Source organism: Schistocerca americana, chromosome 4 (assembly GCF_021461395.2).
Source record: "Schistocerca americana isolate TAMUIC-IGC-003095 chromosome 4, iqSchAmer2.1, whole genome shotgun sequence".
In the NCBI taxonomy this organism is placed as follows: Eukaryota; Metazoa; Arthropoda; class Insecta; order Orthoptera; family Acrididae; genus Schistocerca; species Schistocerca americana.
In genome coordinates this window covers 694248396-694269501 of record NC_060122.1, presented here as the reverse complement: position 1 = coordinate 694269501, position 21106 = coordinate 694248396, and the positions used below count along the sequence as shown (strand labels likewise).

Here is a 21106-nt window from a genome sequence, read left to right as displayed (position 1 = left end):
GCTTGGTGTGCCAGCTTTGCACCAGTCCATTGCTTGTTGGGTGGTAAGCCGTGATTTGATGGTGGTGGAAACCGCAGGGGTTGGCCAGTTCTGAGAACAGCATTGATCCGAATTGCCGCCACAGCATTGATTCGAATTGCCGCCACTAGTTTGACATATAAAGGGCAGCCGAAGCGTGCAATCCACGATGAAAGAAATACCCGTGCCACCGTTCCCGTGGAAATGATGGAATCGCCTTCGCCCTTCTGGTGAAGCAGTCCACTGTATTGAGGAGGTAAAGGTATCTTTCCAACGGAAATACAGATTCCGCAGTAACCAGGTGCACATGTGTGAAACGCAGTGCCGTAAGTGTGAAGTCTCCTATCGCTTTGTGCCAACTTTGGCCCTCTGACAATCTAAATTTTTGCCCAACTATGAGAGTCTATCTTTTTATTGGGCCACGCGAATGTGTCCGTCATCAGTCTGACGCTGGCGTTTATTCCCGGAGGAGACAGCCCATGGATACTGTCAAATAATTGCCGTCGCAAATTCTCAGGTACCAAAGGTCTCGGTTTTTCCTGCAATACGTTACACCTAACTCGGAAACGTTCACCAGCAGGTGCATCTGCCGCAGACGTCACCCGGATGTACCGTCGCAACGGAAATCGGCTAGTTGTTCCTCTGCCCCTTGCTCAGCAGCTAAGTTCTTGTAGTCAGTAGCCTGAGAGATCGATTCCAACCCAGGCAGGTAGTCCGCCATGACGTTCTTAGCTCCTTTCGTATACTGCAGGTCTGTAGTGGATTGAGTGATGAATTCAAGTTGTCTAAATTGTCACGATGAGCAGTCATCCTTGTTCCTACTGAAGGCGAAAGCAATCGGCTTGTGATCTGTAAAAACCGTGAACGGCCTGGCTTCCACTTGTGACCGGGAGTGTCAGACAGCTTCGTAAATTTCCAGCAAGTCCCTATCGTAAGCGCTCTATTTAACTTCTTACGGCGTAAGCTTACGGGAGAAGAAGCCCAAGGGCTGCCAGTGGCCTTCGACGTGCTGGCGTAGAGCTGCGGCAATGGCTTTCTGGCTTGTATCCATAACAATCACCAGTCGCGCCTGAGAAGCCGAGTGTGCCAACATGATTGCCTGACGTAGACACGCCTTGATCTTATCGAATGCTATTAACATCTCTAATGTCAACTGCAAAGATCGTTTGCCCACTGCGTTCTTGCCATCTAGTGCTGACGTCAAAGATATCTGAATGGCAGCCGCGTTAGGCAGATGTTGTCTGTAGAGATTAACTGCACCAGGGAACCGGCGTAGTTGGTAATAACCGACGGGGCGAGCCATCTCTTCGATAGTGGCAAGTTTGTCTGGCACTGGGCTGATACGGGCTGCTGTCACTTGTATCCCAACAACGGCGCCTAACGTCTTCGAAGAAAATACTTTGATCCGTTGACCGAAATGCCGTATGCATCAACGCATTGGCAAACAGTCTTTAGATGCAATTCGTGTAACTTCTCGGAGGCCGAAAAAATCAGGATGTCATCGAGATATGTGAATCACTCGTAGCACTTCGTCGACAAACTCTTGCCGAGCTTGCGCTTCATTTTTCAAATAAAACGGCATACGGAGATATTCGAATAAGCCGAATGGTGTCGTGACAGCCCTTTTCGGTATATTAGCAGGTGCGACTGGTATCTGGTGATATGCTTTCCGACAATCAATGACATTGAACCAGGTGGCGCCAGCCAGTGCCGGCGTAAAATAGCGGTGGTATGTGGTATCGAATAATTACCGGGAATGGTACGAGTACTGAGTGCCCGGTAGTCTCTACATGGTCTCCAGATCCCGTATTTCTTCTTTGCTAGATGAACTGGCGATGACCACGGGTTGTCGGATCTACGAACATCCGAGCTCAATAGATCTTCCAGTTACGCCTTAGCTGCGGCGAAACGATCAGGAGCTAACCGGTGCGGGCGCTGAGACCCCGGTTGACTGGGAGTAGTCCTGTCGTGGTAGACTGTGTTGTGCTTTACTGTCTGCTCACACGGCACGGATTTGCAGTTTGCTACGTGGGACGTCACCATCTGTCTGTCATCAAACATAGGCAGAGAAAGTCGTCCTAGGGTGCCTTTAATGCACTGCGTACCCCGACGGGTGCTCGACGAACCAATAACGACTTAAACTGCATAAAGAAACAAGAAATCTCCACCAAATATTGCGTCTGACTCATCAGTTATCACGAAAGTCCCGTGATAAACGTTCTTGGAATCCGAGGTCTACATCTCTCTTGGCGTTTTCCATAAGTCATTGTTGCTCCTGTGAGTTCTGATTGAGATGGAAGAAGCTTCACATCGCAACTTCTAACAGGCAATGCACTGACGTCCGACCGACTCGATTAAATAAGCGCGGCCAGATTTAACATCTGTGAAAAAAAGTCGATGTGGCAGTGAGAGTAAAGAAGAAAGATTACTCACTAGCAGTTGCCTATCACCGCTCTCACCTCGCATTGGTACGCGATGGTGCTCTAACTCGCGAGCGGAGACGCCTACGGCCAGCGCTGTTGCCGAGTGCAGGGTGATATGCAGAGCGTCGCCTTGTTTCCGAAGTGACGGTGGTACCAACAGATACGCTCCTTAGACACGCTGCTATCTTCCTTGTTCTTGTTCTTCCTGTATGTGTCTGCCTTACCTCCGAACAGTGTCGATATCTGACGCCGTAAGCCATCAGTATGATTTCGTAGCTCGTCCAGTTGTTGAGTAACGTCCGTTTCTTGGAGTCGTCGTATCGCTGCAGCTTCCTGTAGATCTGTCCTGCTGCGTTGGAATGTCACAGACGACCTATGCCCTGCGTTTAACGTGGCATAGACCTTGTCCGTTAGTGAGAGCAACGACGAAATGTCACGTGCGTCGGAAAGCGCCACAGCCGTTCTTACTCCCTCTGGCAGCTGTACACGCCATACATCTTGTAGTGTCGTACCTGGAAACTCGGTGTCGTCGACTAAGCTTCACATGAGCCACCAAAATTCCTAAGACGACTTAACTCCCCTCTTTTCACCATGCAGTAATTGTTGGGTACGTTGTTCCATCGTCGATGTAGCCGCTCAAGGAGTAACTGTTTAAAAAGTGTATACTTCTGCGCGGCGGGCGGGCGGAGGATTACATCTACGCAAATCGTTGGTGTTTTATCGCCAAGTTCTCTAAGGGCGGTCATAAATTTGGTCCCTTCGATTACAACGCCGTTGTACTGGAAAGTCAGATCTACATCTACATCTGCATCCATACTTCGCAAGCCACCTGACGGTGTGTGGCGAGGGGCACTTTAAGTACCTCTATCGGTTCTCCCTTCTATTCCAGTCTCGTATCGTTCGTGGAAAGAAAGATTGTCGGTATGCCTCTGTGTGGGCTCTAATCTCTCTGATTTTATCCTCATGGTCTCTTCGCGAGAACCACGTAGGAGGGAGCGATATACTGCTTAACTCCTCGGTGAACGTACGTTCTCGAAACTTCAACAAAAGCCCGTACCGAGCTACTGAGCGTCTCTCCTGCAGTCTTCCACTGGAGTTTATCTATCATCTCCATAACGCTCTCGCAATTACTAAATGATCCTGTAACGAAGCGCGCTGCTCTCCGTTGGATCTTCTCTCTCTCTTCTATCAACCCCATCTGGTATGTATCCCACATGGTGAGCAATATTCAATCAGTGGGCGAACAAGTGTGCTGTAACCTACTTCCTTTGTTTTCGGATTACATCTCCTAAGGATTCTTCCAATGAATCTCAGTCTGGCATCTGCTTTATCGACGATCAACTTTATATGATCACTCCATTTTAAATCACTCCTAATGCCTACTCCCAGATAATTCACGGAATTAACTGCTTCCAGTTGCTGACTTGCTATATTGTAACTAAATGATCTTTCTTTCTATGTATTCGCAGCACATTCCACTTGTCTACATTGAGATTCAATTGCCGTTCCCTGCACCATGCGTCAATTCGTTGCAGATCCTCCTGCATTTCAGTACAATTTTCCATTGTTACAACCTCTCGATATACCACAGCATCATCCGCAGGGGGCCTCGGTGAACTTCCGATGTTATCCACAAGGTCATTTATGTATATTGTGAATAGCAACGGTCCCAAGACACTCCCCTGCGGCACACCTGAAATCTCCATTGAGAGTGACATGCTGCGTTCTGTGTTCTAGGAACTCTTCACCCCAATCATACAATTGGTCTGATAGTCCATATGTTCTTACTTTCTTCATTAAACGACCGTGGGGAACTGTATCGAACGCCTTGCAGAAGTCAAGAAACACGGCATCCGCCAGGGAACTCGTGTCAATGGCCCTCTGAGTCTCGTGGATCAATAGCGCGAGCTGGGTTTCACTCGATCGTCTTTTTCGAAACCCATGATGATTGCCACAGAGTAGATTTCTAGTCTCCAGAAAAGTCATTATACTCGAACATAATACGTGTTCCAAAATTCTTTAGCTGATCGACGTTAGAGATATACGTCTATAGTTCTGCACATCTGTTCGACGTCCCTTCTTGGAAACGGGGATGACCTGTGCCCTTTTCCAATCCTTTGGAACGCTACGCTCTTCTAGAGACCTACGGTACACCGCTGCAGGAAGGGGGGTAAGTTCTTTCGCGTACTCTGTGTAAAATAGAACTGGTGTCCCATCTGGTCCAGCGGCCTTTCCTCTTTTGAGCGATTTTAATTGTTTCTCTATCCCTATGTCGTCTATTTCGATATTTGCCATTTCGTCTTCTGTGCGACAATCTAGAGAAGGAACTACAGTGCAGTCTTCCTCTGTGAAACAGCTTTGGAAGAAGACATTTAGTATTTCGGCCTTAAGTCTGTCATCCTCTGTTTCAGTACCATTTTGGTCACAGAGTGTCTGGACATTTTATTTTGATCCACCGACCGCTTTGACATTAGACCAAAATTTCTTAGGATTTTCTACCAAGTCAGTACATAGAACTTTACTTTCGAATTCATTGAACGCCTCCCGCATAGCCCTCCTCACACTATATTTCGCTTCGCGTAATTTTTGTTTGTCTGCAAGGCTTTGGCTATGTTTATGTTTGCTGTGAAGTTCCCTTTGCTTCCGCAATAGTTTTCTAACTCGGTTGTTGTACCACGGTGGCTCTTTTCCATCTCGTACGATCTTGCTTGGCACATACTCATCTAATGCATATTGTTGATGGTTTTGAACTTTGTCCACTGATTCTCAGCACTACCTGTACTTGAGACAAAACTTTTGTGTTGAGACGTCAAGTACTCTGAAATCTGCTTTTTGTCACTTTCGCTAAACAGAAAAATCTTCCTACTTTTTTTAATATTTCTATTTCAGGAATGAACATGGTGGGGGTATCTTCATCTTGATACTGTTATCCACCGAACGGGTGTTCCTTGATGCAATAGAAGAGTTCAACGCAACATTTTCCTGGTTTTCTGTGTCTCGTAAATCTTCGATGTGCTTCAACAAAGCGTAACGCCGATCCGTTGTACTCTATGTGTCGCACGGATGCTCCGACTCTGCGGTTGACGATACTGAACGGTGCTGCATTTGTTCGTCTACAACGGAATTCAGTATGCTGGTCACCACTTTAGCCAACTACAGCTTATCTGTGTCTGCTAAAGAGGTCCAACGAAGTAATCAGGCAATGACTTTTTGTTTCTTAAAGCTCAAACGCCAATCAACTGAAGAATCTAAGTCGTAAAAAAGAACAGTAAGAACAGTATAGCAGATAATCCGTGCGCTCGTCGTCACAGAATAATGCTGCGTTTCACTGTTTACTCTCAGATGTTCTTCTGGCGATTCCCACAGAGCCTTGTGGAATCCCGTAAGTGACTTCTCCATAGTCAGAAGAAGCTCCCTGCTTACGTTGGTTGACTTATGAAGTACAACAGTCTGCATTTTTAATTAGATATGACATTTCCCATTGATTTACTGCGCTATCAGTTGTAAAAAAAACCTGTTAAATTAGAAGAATATAGTGATTCACTGAGTCAAATGCCTTAGACCGATACTAACCGATGCTATTTTGCTTTTTAATGCTTCCAATATTTGGTTAGCGCACAGGTAAACGTCAGTCTCGTTCGAGCAAACCTTCTGGCATCCCAACCATGATTTACTGATGATCTTATTGTTGATCAGGTAGGATACTACTTGAGAATACACTGGCATCTCAAAACTTTTGAATAGTGGTGTGACTAATGAAACGGGTTGGTTACTGAAATCTCTTCTAACACGTTTCTTGAAGAGGGGTTTAACAATGGCGTATCTCAATCTCCCTGGAAAAATGCCCTTAGTCATGCGTTACATTTTTCAGAAAAGGCGGCACTTATTATATGGGAGGTAGTATTTTGTATTCTGTTGGAAAACCACATCAAATGTAGATGGATTTTTATTTATGACAGAATCTATAATTTTCTTAACTTCAGAAGGAAATTCTGGTGATAAATGAGTATGATAAAACTTTATGAGAGGTGCTATTTTTCTCTTTAACTGTTCGCCCCTATGTTTTCTACTGTACCTAAGAAATTATAATTAATCAAATTTGCTGCCTGTGACTCGCCATTTATTGCCCTTCAGTTCAACTGAATACTGAAGTTATCCTGCTATGTATATAGTTGTTTTATCTTTAATATTAATAAATTACATATAGACTTAAGTCTGATTTCTGACATAATGTGAATGTTTCTCGATTTTTTAAATATCTCTTCTTCGTAGCCTGTGTAGTTTTTGTAGTTATCAACTGCTGAAAGACATTCATTTGCTCTTCTTAATAGATAAATTTCTCTTCTCCCTTTACAAGGTACATATTTTAGTTCCTCGAAAAATCAATTGCTTTTTACTCTGGCTGTTTGATGTCCTTTCTGATTAGCATATTCGGAAAGCTATTATCATATAATTACATTAATTTATCATGGAAAATATTTAATTTAATTTTGGCATTTGGTTTATTATGAATATCATCTCATGTCATCTCCTGCTAACTGTTCTTAGAAACATTTGTTCTGGAGCCTGAAGGAATTACATTTCTCGAGAAACATATGAGTCTCGACTTTAGCTCCGATAAGGATAGAAGCCTATAATTTTTCCTGGTAAAACATGCTTTATAACTGTGCAATTACACTTTTATTTATACATAGGCACTGATTACGTCTGTGGACTCTGAACAGTAATAGAATAGAGACAATTATGCTATATTTTGTATTTGTAAAGGATTAAGTACTGGATTTGTGAAATAATATCTGTGTCGGCGAGTTGTGAAACCGCCACAGAAAAGAATTAGTAAAGAAAAATTCAGAGATTTCATGACTATCAGAAATTGTATAAATAGTAGTGTAAGAACAATAATTTCTTTGTCGTCTTCTTGGATTCACGTAGAGAGGAGGAACCTGTGGGGCTATGTTTATCGCATTGGTAGCTTTCATTTGTCAAGACTGTAAACAGGACGCCATTATGTGCTGATTATAAAGAAAGGTGTGTGAACTTGTCATTGTTCGAGTTTTAAATATAGTTCAATATAGTTATTTAATGAGAACTCGCATGGTATTATTAGAAAGTTTGCCAGGTATATTACCCATTTATTTAAAACATTTTCAGCTTTTTAAGTAGTGTTCGTGGTGCAGAACTGCGACACGGCGGAACGAGCCGCCGACGCAGCAGATTCAAATCTGATAATAAGGGCAATCATACCGCTATAATGCAAAACTTATGGACTGGTAAAAGTTGTAGAAAAACTATTTTCTTGTTAATAATGATAGTCTCATGCTCTAGTATTAGCCGTGGTACTGATTAATAATTAATGTTGACGAAAAATCCACTCCAAAGTTTGAGGTACATTGCGTACGGTTACTTCGTTATTTTTGATAACAGAAATAAATTCGAACATCTTTACGGTAGTTGTAGCAGAGATGGATATGTTGTGCATTCTGTTGAGTTACAGTAACAATACTGTCTTCATTTAATACGAAGCCAGATCCAGTATAATGATAATTAATCTCATTTGCTCGCAACAACATATTTTAGCACATACAATTAAACAAAGTAAACCAGTGTACAGAAAAAATAGCGGAGCACGAAAAGCTGAAGCAGTGAATTTGAATTTATGCCATGGCCAGGGCTTGAGTCCGGGTCTTCTGCATATCAGGCAGATGTCCTAGGCTGTACACAAACGTAGGATTATGGCTGCCAGAGCTGCATTGACTGCCTAGGTCCAATGCGCTCCCCAAGAAACACTTCAGTTGAAACCCTCAGCCCATTTACCCTTTCTGACATCATCACTATTGCCGAAGCTCTCCGACATTGGACTGGCACCTCAACTTTGCACGTATTGGGGAGATCCCACCTGTACCTCAGATCTATTGATCTGATGAAATTACATTTTTCCGGAGACATATGAAAAGGGAGAATGGGCTGAAGTTCAAAATGGCTCTGAGCACTATGGGACTTAACATCTATGGTCATCAGTCCCTTAGAACTTAGAACTACTTAAACTTAACTAACCTAAGTACATCACTCAACACCCAGCCATCACGAGGCAGAGAAAATCCCTGACCCCGCCGGGAATCGAACCCGGGATGGGCTGAAGTCTTGAATTGAAGTTCGTATTAAAGAAGGCATTGGATTTAGGTAGTCTATGCAGCTGTGGTAGTCACAATGCTCCCTTGATATAGTCGTAGCACATCTGCCTAGTAAGCAGGAAACCTGGGTTCAAGTCCCAGCTGTGACACAAATTTTAAGTCACTGGTTCTGCTTATATTCAGTTTTGGTCTCATTAATTGTTCTAACTAATTTTCAATGAGTATAATCAACATTCTAAGGCTCTGAATTACTTATCCTAACTGTGTATCATGATCAGATAGAGTATCTGTTACTAGGTATACAGTTATTTCCTTGCTGCGAGCTTCATCGATGAAAATATTATTAGTTTATGGTCTTTATTCACCCATGTTGGAAAATTATTTATTGAGTTCAAATTGTGAGATCCAAATAAGATTTTCATATTATTTTTGCAAGCTAAACCCACATTACTGCCAGCATAGAACAGTTTTACCAAATTGATGATTAATTTTGGTTGACTTTTTTCGATGACTGTAGGACTGTAATTTTACGTGAGAGGTTTCTTGTCGCCTAGGAGAGAAGCAGAAGTATAGAGATGTAAACGTCGTATCTTGGGCGTTCTCTAAAGATGGTGGTACTTACCATGAAGAGGTAGCCAATGACGACGTCAGCGTCCTGGGGCGTGTCCAAGGAGTTCCTCCTCAGGATGTTGGTGCTCACCCAGCGGCAGTCCAGGTAGCTGCGCACCGTGTGGTCTCCGTGTAGCCTGAGCACGAAAAAAAAGAGGACGAAACTTAGTTAATCAATTATCATACTACTCTCAGCTGTATGGACTAGGAGGATATTTGAAACGTAAAAGATATGATTTGATCATCGAGTGGAATTAAATTCTCTTTCATGCATCTAATAGGTAAGTTTGGCAAGTTACATCTCAAAAACTTTTGTCGAGTTGCATTGTGCTTCCTAAAGGAAACGTTAAACTAAGTGAATAAGGATGCAAACTGTAAGTTTGCAAGACAAGGATGCAATCCTGCGATGCTACTGTTCATTCTATAAATCGGAGAAACAGTGATGGAAAGGACAGTGTTTCAGTCGCGGGATGAAAAATTAAGTACGGACAGCAATAATAACAGCTGCTGGTTCCATTTAAGAATTCTGTAATTAAAATACCTTTGCAAGGAGACTACATGTCGTTTAGTGACGACTTTCTCATAATTAATCCAAGTGAAAATTGATTTACGATACACTAAACGATTCCAGGAATACTTCAGACTAATAGCTTAGTTGATTCACATGCTAGACTCACGGTGAACAAAATGCTTTCACACACACACACACACACACACACACACGCACACACACACACACACACACACACACACACACACACACACACACACACACACACACACACACAGCTCTTACGTTTTACGCATTTCGGTATAACTACTGAAACTGTTAATTTTGTAAAGCACTAATTTGTGGCTCCCATATGAGGAAGAGGAAGGTGATAATATAAAATTTCCTCCAGGGATTCTGTGTAGCGCATCCGAAATGCTTGAGTCGGTTACCTTTCCTTCTGAAGATAGTTTTTTTCGTAAGAGTTACAACAAACAATCTGTCATACGATCCTTGTCTAATGGTTACTGCGGAGATGGAACTTGCCAATGAGGTTTTTGTCGTAAACTTTCAAACATATTTAAGGTGATTTAGTAAATAGTTTTCCCATAATTCTGTAAACGGTTGTCCACTGGCCATTCTAATAATAGTGGCACAATTTCTGATTCTTCTAGTCGTGGAGGCCCGCTTATTTGCAGAAGAACTTCTTGTCAATCTTTTAGCTCATCAAGCCGTGACGTAGGGGTCCTGTTCCTGTCACACATTAGAAAGTACCAAAAGCGATACTTCATTATCACCAGCTGCCCCTTTTTAAAATGGATGTAACCTTTCAAAAATAAGTTAAAGAGGATGAATAACCCAATGAGCAAGTTGCGGGAAAAATAATTCTTTCTGTGCATAACTTTAGTGAAGCGATGGAGAAGAGCTAATTCTCAAAACTGTAAGAGAACAGAACTTAGGAAGTTTCAGAAATTTGTCGCTCGCAACTGCATTTATGTCATGTGGATTATAATCCTAATAAACTCGGGAATGAATCAATTTTTAATTTTTTTTAAAATTAGTTTCACGTTCCTTGGACATTTTGCAACTGCCATTACCTCACATAACGCAAGGATTTTATCAAATGGCTCAAATGGCTCTGAGCACTATGGGACTTAACATCTATCGTCATCAGTCCCCTAAAAATTAGAACTACTTAAACCTAACTAACCTAAGGACATCACACAACAACCAGTCATCACGAGGCAGAGAAAATCCCTGGCCCCGCCGGGAATCGAACCCGGGAACCCGGGCGTGGGAAGCGAGAACGCTACCGCACGACCACGAGCTGCGGAAAAGGATTTTATCGCAATGACAGCAATGTAGATCAAGAGTTACAAGGCAATTAATAATTTCAAACAGAAGCGTTTGGACAACTTTACTTGTGTTTCATAATCAAAAATCACTTAATAGAAAAAGAGGAATTGTTACTCTCTCTTGACGTCACTTCAATTCAATTGCATGTGAATTCCTAAGGGACCAAACTGTTGAGGTCATCGGTCCCTAGATTTACATACTACTTAAACTACCTTTTGCTAAGAACAACACACACACTCAAGCCCGTTCGAATACTCGAACCTCCGGTGGGAGGGCCCGCGAAATCCGTGACTTGACGCCTCTAACCACGCGGCCACTCCGAGCGGCCATTTCAATTCGAATAGGAAAAAAAATCGACTACGTTATTCCGTTAAACGTGTAAACGAGATTTAGTATTTAATAAGATGTAAGAAATTATTTGAAGTTCAATTACGAAGCGTTATTCATTTAAACATGTGTATAAGATAACTTTCGGTTAAGTAACTTCCACTGCAGTTGTAATGAGAATATTTCCATTCATGAGGAATATGTTGGTTAGCAGGCGCTTACAGTCTTTTCTTACTGCTTAAAGCGGAAAATGTAGCACACTTTTTCAAAGAAATAACGAGTAAATTAAAAATACAATTCTCGTTCAGTTGTGGTAGCAATTGATTTGGTTGGTTAGTTGGTTGCTTTGGGGGAAGAGATCTAACAGCGATGTCATCTGTCCTGTTGGATTGGGGAGGGATTCGGAAAGAATCATGTAAAATCCAAACCAGAATGGCCGAACGCGGGTTTGAACGGTAATCCTCTCGAAATGAAATCAAAGTCAAGGTGTGCTAACCACTGCGCCACGTTGCTCGGTCACTTGTTTTGAATGTGGCGAAATGACAAGTAGTTGCATTACTTTCCTTTCCTTTTTTTTTCTGGCAGTTATAACTGTTCTTAGTTTTTGATAAATTCAGTCTTAGAAAATAAAGGGGAGGAGGAGTAGGGCTACTGAAGTTACATCGTTAGACAATTTGTTAGTCACACAATCGTCAATGTGAATAAAACGTCACTAAGTGAAGGAGGTGGGTTTACCGGACCAAACTGCTGCATCAACGGTCCGCCAGATGAATATGAATAGGGCGAGTGCAAACAAATGGATTTTATGGATTCCATAACTAATGGTAAATGAAAGAGAATAGAATGCTACTTACTGAACGTAGTGCAGTTTCAGTGAAGTAGATACAACTCACGCGGTATTAACAGTTTAATGTCTTATGTTTGAAATGGTAACATCTCGTTTTGTTGAGCATCACTCATCTTAGTCAATTCTCAGAATAAAGTTACCGATGATCACAGTGTGAGGCTAAAAACAGAGAGAGAATGAATGAGAGACGGGAAGCAAACTACAACTCTAGCAATTGATTATCATCTATCTCTACTTCTGTGCCTACCTGGGCTGCAATTATTGTATACCGGCCTTCGTTCCTGTGTTCCACTCTAGTTACTACTGAAATACACCATTGTGCGTATAGCAGTAACTGACCTTATGTGCGCTGAACGTTTAAGATCATATCAACAACATCCTTCCTCCCTTGCGAAACAGAGGGTATCCTTGTGAGTTTAGAGAAAATGCTTCGTAATCACAGATCGACGATAAGAGAAGGTATCAATAATTTTGCGAAAACTGACTCGAATGAAAGTAATAATAGAAGTAAGAACGTCACATTAAATGAGGGTTCAAAAACGAGCCAAAGACGAAATCGTTGCAAATGTGTGGATAAGAGTTGTCATTGAAATATTGTATGAAATATTGTCCTAGTTAGTGCTAACGTACGAGAGTTATTCGTTTATTAAAGTCCAGTCGGTCGCAAAATGGAAACCACAGTGGAAACTAAAAAGCTTTTATTCGCAACAATTAGCTAGACCTTCGAACTAACTTCACTGTATAGTAGCCGCTCCTGCTGAGATCTCTGTCGTAGAGTTGTAGAAGAATTCAAATACTTCGTCGTTGGAGGCAGCTACGTGCGATTTCCGCCAATTCTTTACGCTGGTCTGCAGCTCGTTGTGGTATGGTGCGAAAGGGGTGTAGCAGCTCCTTGATGGCGCACGTATCCACATCGCAATTGTCTTAACGCACACGTTAGCCAACTCGAGTGGGAGACACACGAGTAAACGCCCTGTAATACTCATCTCTCCCCACGCAATTATCATACTTTCGATGTTCTAAGAAAAGCCTTGAAGGATCAAAGATCCGTGTCGGACGAGGAAGTGCTGCTGGCAGTTACGAACTTTTCGCGCAGCAGGATGCAGTGTTTTACCAAAATATTATCTTCGAACTATCATACGCACATATAAATATCACCTTCTTTTTCCCTCTTTTCAACTTACCCTAACTACTCTAGCTATTGTGTAAAAGGAAAACAGTTAAATTGTGTTTGAAGAAATACGTTATGCTACACTGAGTTGTCACTGAAGTTTAGCCATCTGTTTTCAGACAAAAATGAGATTATACAGGCTTTCCGAAGAACAGCCATTAGAGTCTATATTTGCAGTAGATATATAAATCCGGTATAAAGCCGTCAATTTAGTGATAATACAGTTCATTTCATTTCATACACCAACAAACTTGTAATATGCTAACAGTCATTACAAGTTTAGGTGATACATTGACCATCTTCTGGTACAATAATGGAAAAGATGAAAATATATGGTACAAACATAAAATATGTAAAATTTTTGCCAATTAGTTAGCAATTAATTAAAAATTTTTATATTTAGTACGGAAAAGCTTTGTTCAATAAATACCACTTATTTATTTGCCTTGTATGCCTTTACGTATGAACTAAATGTATTTAGAATTTATTTTACATTAATTCGTCAAGGTGTGCTATAAGTTTATTTTCTCACAGATTCAGTGCCCCTTCATTCGTTATACAGTCTCATGTATTACAGAGATATGGTGAGGGAATAAGGATATAGAAGACCTTCCCCATAAAAATTGTTACATTAGTCGTATCAAGGATACATGTTATGGCACCAGAGCATTGTTAAGGTGGCGCTGATATGAGCGGGAGGGGGAAATCAGTAGTGTGACAGGGACTACAAGACATATAAATAAAGATGTTTGGTGTAGTTGTTGCACAGCGATGAAAAGCTTATAACAAAATAATAAAAAGTTCATGATAGCATTCGGCTAGTGATAAGATCCATGGCTAAAAAAAAGGAGGAGACACAATGTTTGGTGCTAACCCTATGGCGACGTGGTGCCAGCGGCCGTCCTGGATCTTGAGGCCGGGCAGCGCCACCAGCTGGGTGCTGCCGTTGGTGGCGGCGTGCACCAGCCGCATGCCCTCGCCGTCCCCGGACACCTCCAGCGACAGGTAGGCGTCCTGCTGCCGGCGCGACCGCAGGCTCAGCACCGTGCCCTGCGACCGGCCCTGCCAGGAACAAAAGGACCACACCTCTAAACTCTTTGTAAACCGTTGTACGATACCGGTTGATCAAAAAGTCAGTATAAATTTGAAAACTTAATAAACCACGGAATAATGTAGATAGAACAAAAAAAAAAAGCAAAGTTCACAAAATATCTGACAGATGGCGCTGGACAGCGAAACGTCAGTGACTACACATGACAATCGTGTATAAAAGGAGCTGTAATGAGAGAGAGAATCAGATGCGCCAGCAGTCGCAGCATGTTGACGTTACCTGAAAAGGCGCTTTTAGTGAAGCTATATTGTCAGAATGGGGAATGTGCTAGCATTACGATCCTATCGCCATTGGTAGGGGATTCTAACGGGTAAAGGTGCGTTGACAAATGCAGCTGTGGCGAGAATGATTTCGAAGTTCGAAGCCACACGGGTTGTTTAGACGATAGAACCCGTAGTGGCCGACCGAGCACATGCGTAATGTTGCTGAGTAGGTTCAGGAAGAAATGGAGACTGTAGCGGGTTCGTCTATGCACGGGGACGTCAGCGCTCGTGCAGTCGCACGACGCACCGGCATTCCATACATTACTGTTTGGTTGGCACTGAGGCGTACCCTCCGATGTTATTCGCACAAAATCAATCGGCATCATTAACTATTACCTGGCGATTTAGTGAAGCGGAGGGCATTTGCGGTGTGGGCGTTTCAAAAGATGGCGGAAGATGACGATTGGTTGTGTTGTGGACCGACGAAGCTCATCTAACGCTCTGAGGGTTTGTCAGTGCCCACAACTGCAGAATTTGGGCTACCGAAATTCCAAGAACTGTCGTGGAAACTTCATTGCACGACGAGAAAGTCACGGTATGGGTTGGATTTACCACATCTACCGTTATCGGGCCTTTTTTCTTCGAGGAAATGTGTGATTCTGGTTTTGTAACTGCTACTATGACGGGTGAGAGGTACGCCGATATGTTACAGAATCGCATCATCCCCAGCCTTGCTGATAAATACCTGCTGGAACGTACGATGTTTATGCAGGATGGCGCTCCACCCCATGTTGCTAGACGCGTGAAAGATCTCTTGCGCGCTTCGTTTGGTGATGATAGTGTGCTCAGCCGCCACTTTCGTCATGCTTGGCCTCCCAGGTCCCCAGACCTCAGTCCGTGCGATTATTGGCTTTGGGGTTACCTGAAGTCGCAAGTGTATCGTGATCGACCGACATCTCTAGGGATGCTGAAAGACAACATCCGACGCCAGTGCCTCACTATAGCTCCGAACATGCTTTATAGTGCTGTTCACAACATTATTCCTCCACTACAGCTATTGCTGAGGAATGGTGGTGGACATATTGAGCATTTCCTGTAAAGAACATCATCTTTGCTTTGTCTCACTTTGTCATGCTAATTATTACTATTCTGATCAGATGAAGAGCCATATGTCGGACATTTTTTTGACCTTTTGTATTTTTTTGGTTCTAATTGAAGACCCCATGTCATTCCAAGCATGTGTGTCAATTTGTACTTCTCTATCTACATTATTCCGTGATTTATTAAGTTTTCAAATTTATACTGACTTTTTGATCACCCGGTACTTAGTTTTTTGGCCTGCAACCGCCAAATCTCTATTTATCTTATTAATATTTTGGCCTTTTAATATCCATCCATACTCCGAGTGAACTTTCATTCATTTACTGATTTATTCACTATTCATAATTACAGCTTACAATCTGCAAAACTGAAGTAGGCCATGTAACTTAAATTTTTGACCGAGCGAGGTGGCGCAGTGGTTAGCACACTGGACTCGCATTCGGAAGGACGACGGTTCAATCCCGCGTCCGGCCATCTTGATTTAGGTTTTCCGTGATTTCCCTATATCACTTCAGGCAAATGCCGGGATGGTTCCTTTGAAAGGGCACGGCCGATTTCCTTCCCCATCCTTCCCTAACCCGAGCTTGTGCTCCGTCTCTAATGACCTCGTTGTCGATGGGACGTTAAACACTAATCTCCTCCTCCTAAATTTTTGACTATTGTCAAAAGAGTATAGAATAATCATTTATGTGTAGCACTAGCAAAAACTACAAAGAAAAAATCGCAAAATAACAACAGTAATACAAGAAAACCATAATATTACAGCAAAGACATAGAAAAAGCATATTACCACACTTACAACCATTACAAAAAAATACAGTTTACGTTTTAACTAATTACCCAACTCCTAGTAGTATTTTTGGTACTACAGTTACTTTTGTTAATTTGTTTCCACCGCTGTATCCGCCCTCCAATAAACGTAGTCAACACTCATTGTCTGCTATATTCTCCGGACGCAGGGCACCGTGGCAGTACCGTTTCCTCTGTGGCACACTAATTTCAGGATTCGCTATATCTTCTTAGAATCCACATATCCGTAATCACTTGCACCAACACAGTGAACAGTCCTGAAAAGAGTTTCATTCAGTCATTATCCTTACGTCTGTTGCCTTCTGTCCAGTGATCAGAATGCTGCCTTGCCCGGTTGGCAACTTGCTGAAATGTGACTGATTGTCTCGTGAAGTCCTCCTTGGCCTTTCTGGACGCTGCGGTTGTAGTGCTATCGTGAGGTGCAGGCCCACTTTCTACTCCATGATGCCTTTGGGGTCCAGCATCCTCAGTGCCTGTAGACCATAATCCGCTGTGTCTTAGTGGTCCACAAAGTCCCACAGTTTGTACTCCGGAGGGTCCATATTACCGCAGGCGCTACAATCATTTGTCATTTCTTGAACAGCTATTTTGCGCTTAAAAAGTTACATTGGTGCGATATTTAACTGTCTTTGAGCGGAGCCAAAACAATACCCCTTAGATACTAAACAATTGATGTTCGTGAATTTTCATAGCCAAGCGAAGAGTGGAAATTGGCAAATGGAGTTTCAAACTGACCACCGTGAACCTTACCTTTGAAAAAAATTATTTAGTTCCTTCAAACGAATAATGCCGTTTAATTATACTATTTCATCCATCCTGTATGAAAATTGAAATTAAAAAAAAACGAAGAAAACAGTCCAATATTTTATGAAATAAAGTCTCTAGAAGTAAGAGATGCAACAGCTTAGAGAAACATTTAACGCATCTTTGAATGAGACTTATAATCATCTACAGTATGAAGAGCTGACTGAAAATCTAAAATTCAATGCTGAGCTACATAACCCACCAGAGAAATATCCTCTAGTACTCCTTAATATTCTGAGATTAAGTTGAAAAAGAAAAAGAATCAAAGATCATCCGATTAGGACTTTAAGGTCCAAGGTCCAACGGTACCGACCGGCCGCCATGTTGTCCTCAGCCCGCAGGCGTCAGCGGATGGCGATACATATTGGCATGGGATCAGCACACCGCTCTGCCGACCGTTGTCAGTTTTCGAGACCGGTGTCGCTACTTCTCAGTCAAGTAGCTCCTTCATTGGCCTTACAAGGGCTGCGTGCACCCCTCTTGCCCACAGCACTCAGAAGACCAGCACGGTGACGCATTCAAGTGCTGACTATGCCCGACGGTGCTTAACTTCGGTGATCTGACGGTAACCGGTGTTGCCACTGCGGCAAGGTAGTTGGCCTTCTACGATAAAGACGGAATTTTAAATTCTCAGTTGGCTCTACATTTTCTGTAGATGATTTCCAGTCACAATTCATTTCTTCCTTTTAGACCAACTACTTCACGAAATTGTTTTTTAATTTGCTTAATATGGGAAGCCTGTCGTCAAAAACAAGTCGCATCCTGGACAGAGAACTACAGTGAATATTCACCCCCAATTGAAGACCGGAGCAATTTGGCGTTCCGTCATGGATAAGTGGGGACCACAAGATTCCTTTCGACTATGACTGTTTATACACCGTGCTGAAGACGCGTATGTCCCATAACGAGGGGCACACATGGCTATTATAGACCAATATATCAGCTGTGGCAAAGCACTGACATTAGCCACACTGAGATGTACGACAATGACGAAATTCTAGCGTCCACTTCATAATTTTGGGTCTCAGCTCTGAAAGGTGGACGTTCATTTGGCGAAGGATATATTTAATAGGGATTTCGGTTGCACATAAGACACCGCATGGAATCAGACCCTTTTTCTTTGCTCAAAAAGTAAAGACGCTACTGTAGTGCAGCTCCTATTGTTCCTTTGATATTTCAGATTTCAACATGGGTAGAGGATTTACCGATAGATCACTTCATATAGATCTCTTTGTCACCGAAAAACATCTAAGGCCCAATTGTATTCTGTGGCCGCAATCATAGAAAATGGTCTCGTGTTTAAAATAGCTAATACAAGTGCAGCAGCTTCATTCTGACACGTCACTCGCAAGATGGTCGAAAGGTACACGGCTGAATTGTAAGTTGAAGGATTTTATGTGGCTGCACTCCCGAAATGCAATGGATCAAATAATATGTCACGAAAATATAACGATGCAACTCACATAGTGCAACTCGTCAGGTCGATCTTAAATGGACACATACCGTTTCTATTTAGGCTGTCCCTAACTTTAAGGACCGTAACGGAGTATTTGATCGTAGGAAACCAACAGTTGGAAATGAATCTTTCTGGTAATACGAGGTCTTGATTGGGCAATGAATTTGAAACATGTGTCCGTTAACCGGTTGTGTTTCAAAGCAGACAAATACCTGCTTCGTGGATGTTGGTGGCACTTCATTCAAAAACACCACACATTCGTCTGTGATGTGGCCACAATGAAGCAGACCATGATTCGTTACGAGTAGTTGTGGAAAATGTAGCATTTCTCGTCACAGAAACTTGAAGACGTTTATTTTATAAGTGGCGGAACTGGACGCAAAGTCCAGAAGACAAACAAATGTACCACAGTAAAAAATTTAGCGAAAGAATGAAACTTATCTTCGTCTCGTTTTCCGAGCTTCCGACGCGCCGGTCTAAATTTCCCTCGCGGCCACGGCCGCGGTCAGAATACACACGCACTTGTACAGATGTGAGGCACCAGAGGCATCGTAAGTGACGTTCTGCTTCTAAAGTTAAAAATGCAGCGTTTTCAAGAAGACCAGGATTAACTGTTAACAGGAATACACTTCAGAAAACCGTCTTAAATAGCATAACCAGCCTCGCTTTGAGACACGAGAGAAGAATTTTTTTTTTCCCGAGTAGAAACTCGATTTAGCCATTAATAAAACATTACTACAACGTACGTAGAATTGAATAAAAGAATACAGAAATCCATATTTACAAGCAGAGAAAGTTCAAACCGTCACAGCTGTGTCCACCACATTTTTACAATAATAAGATTCAAAAGTAGTTAAAACTGTGTTGTGATACACCATTGCTGTGCCCAGTACTCTTACGAACATAACAATCATTTCGTAAAGGCGAGTACATTTGGTAAATTAAAGAGAAGAGGCTGATTTACGAAGGTGCTATCCCATAATCAGCAATGCCTTGAGGAAGTCCAACCGTTCACAGTCAAATTGGTGACACATATACAAGATGTTGTTGACATCAGTTTCCTACTTAGGATCACACTCACAAGCCGACGAAGAGAAAACGTTGATTCGATGTAGATGTTGAGGAAAAGTGGAGAAATTGAAGCGAAGTCCTATCCTAGTAGAAATCGTGGTTCGGTCCAAATGTGTCCTCTTGAACCACGGCCGTGAAGGAATCCGAAGATGGAGCTCTGTGTAATAACCACCTACCGTTTGCTGGGAAACGTACCACATCTCTTGCTATTGTCGTTTTGCGTATCTCTTGAACTCACGTGAGTAGTCTGTGTAAGGTAATATCAGGTCCAGGACACTGCCTACAGATGTCGCTTCCTTGGCTAGTGCATCAAATTCCTCATTATAGCTACCTAAGTGGGAAGGCACCCACAGCAAACAGATTGCCCGCCCCATGCGTGTGCTGCGAATGTATTCCGAAACCGCATTCAAGATACAGCGGTTAGTCGTTTTGTTCCACCTCTTATGTTGAGCATTTTGAAGGACACTTTGAGAATCAGCCACAGTTAATAACTTGGGGAAGGAACTGGAAGAGATAGACTTAAGAGCTTCCAGAAGTGCCACTGTCTCCGCCGTAAATATAAAAGCCCTTGTGGGCAGTTCGAAGGTTTCTCGTATCAGAATCTGAGGGCAGAGGCATGTTCATCCAGCATACTCTTCGTGCGGAAATTTGGATACATCGGTATATACACAAACAAAACAAGGCCACTGAGCTCTAACGAGAAGACTGAAGCCGATATTGACATTAGCACTTTCCAAACAGTTTATCTTGCAATAGTAGACTGGAATATGACAGCTGACTGAATGAATACCGTAGTCAAAAAGAGACAAAATCGATGAATATCGTATAGAAGGTATGAGAGGTGACCAAGTGTGAAAGCTGGTACAAACATCTCCCCTGATCGCATAATCCCCCGGTACATGGTGCGCTCCCCACCATACGCAGGTGAGTGATCGAATTACATTTAAGTCTTCTTCACACTTGGTAACAAAGTATCACATATGAGGTGCCCAGCTTAAGCGTGAGTGAGATATCACCCTAGGATTCGAGAGTCAGAGTTTTGTGGAAAGTGTACTTTCCACACAAAGTGTGACCATCAGTACCAGTCGATGCCGACATGTAAAAGAGGACGATTACTGATTTCTCAGCCGAAATCTCCCGCCCATTATCAAATAGCCTCTCATCAACGTATGCATTGG

General features: G+C 42.5%; 1 protein-coding gene across 1 annotated transcript in view; it reads right to left on the bottom strand.

Annotated features, from left to right (window-relative positions):
* LOC124613713 (papilin) overlaps positions 1-21106 on the bottom strand; it is a 232959-nt gene that overhangs the window by 61950 nt on the left and 149903 nt on the right. Inside the window, exons 6-7 of the mRNA XM_047142433.1 lie at positions 14247-14422; positions 9195-9318 (exon numbers count right to left, since the gene is read on the bottom strand). Coding sequence (XP_046998389.1) covers positions 9195-9318; positions 14247-14422 — 300 coding nt within the window. The remainder of the gene's footprint in view (positions 1-9194; positions 9319-14246; positions 14423-21106) is intronic.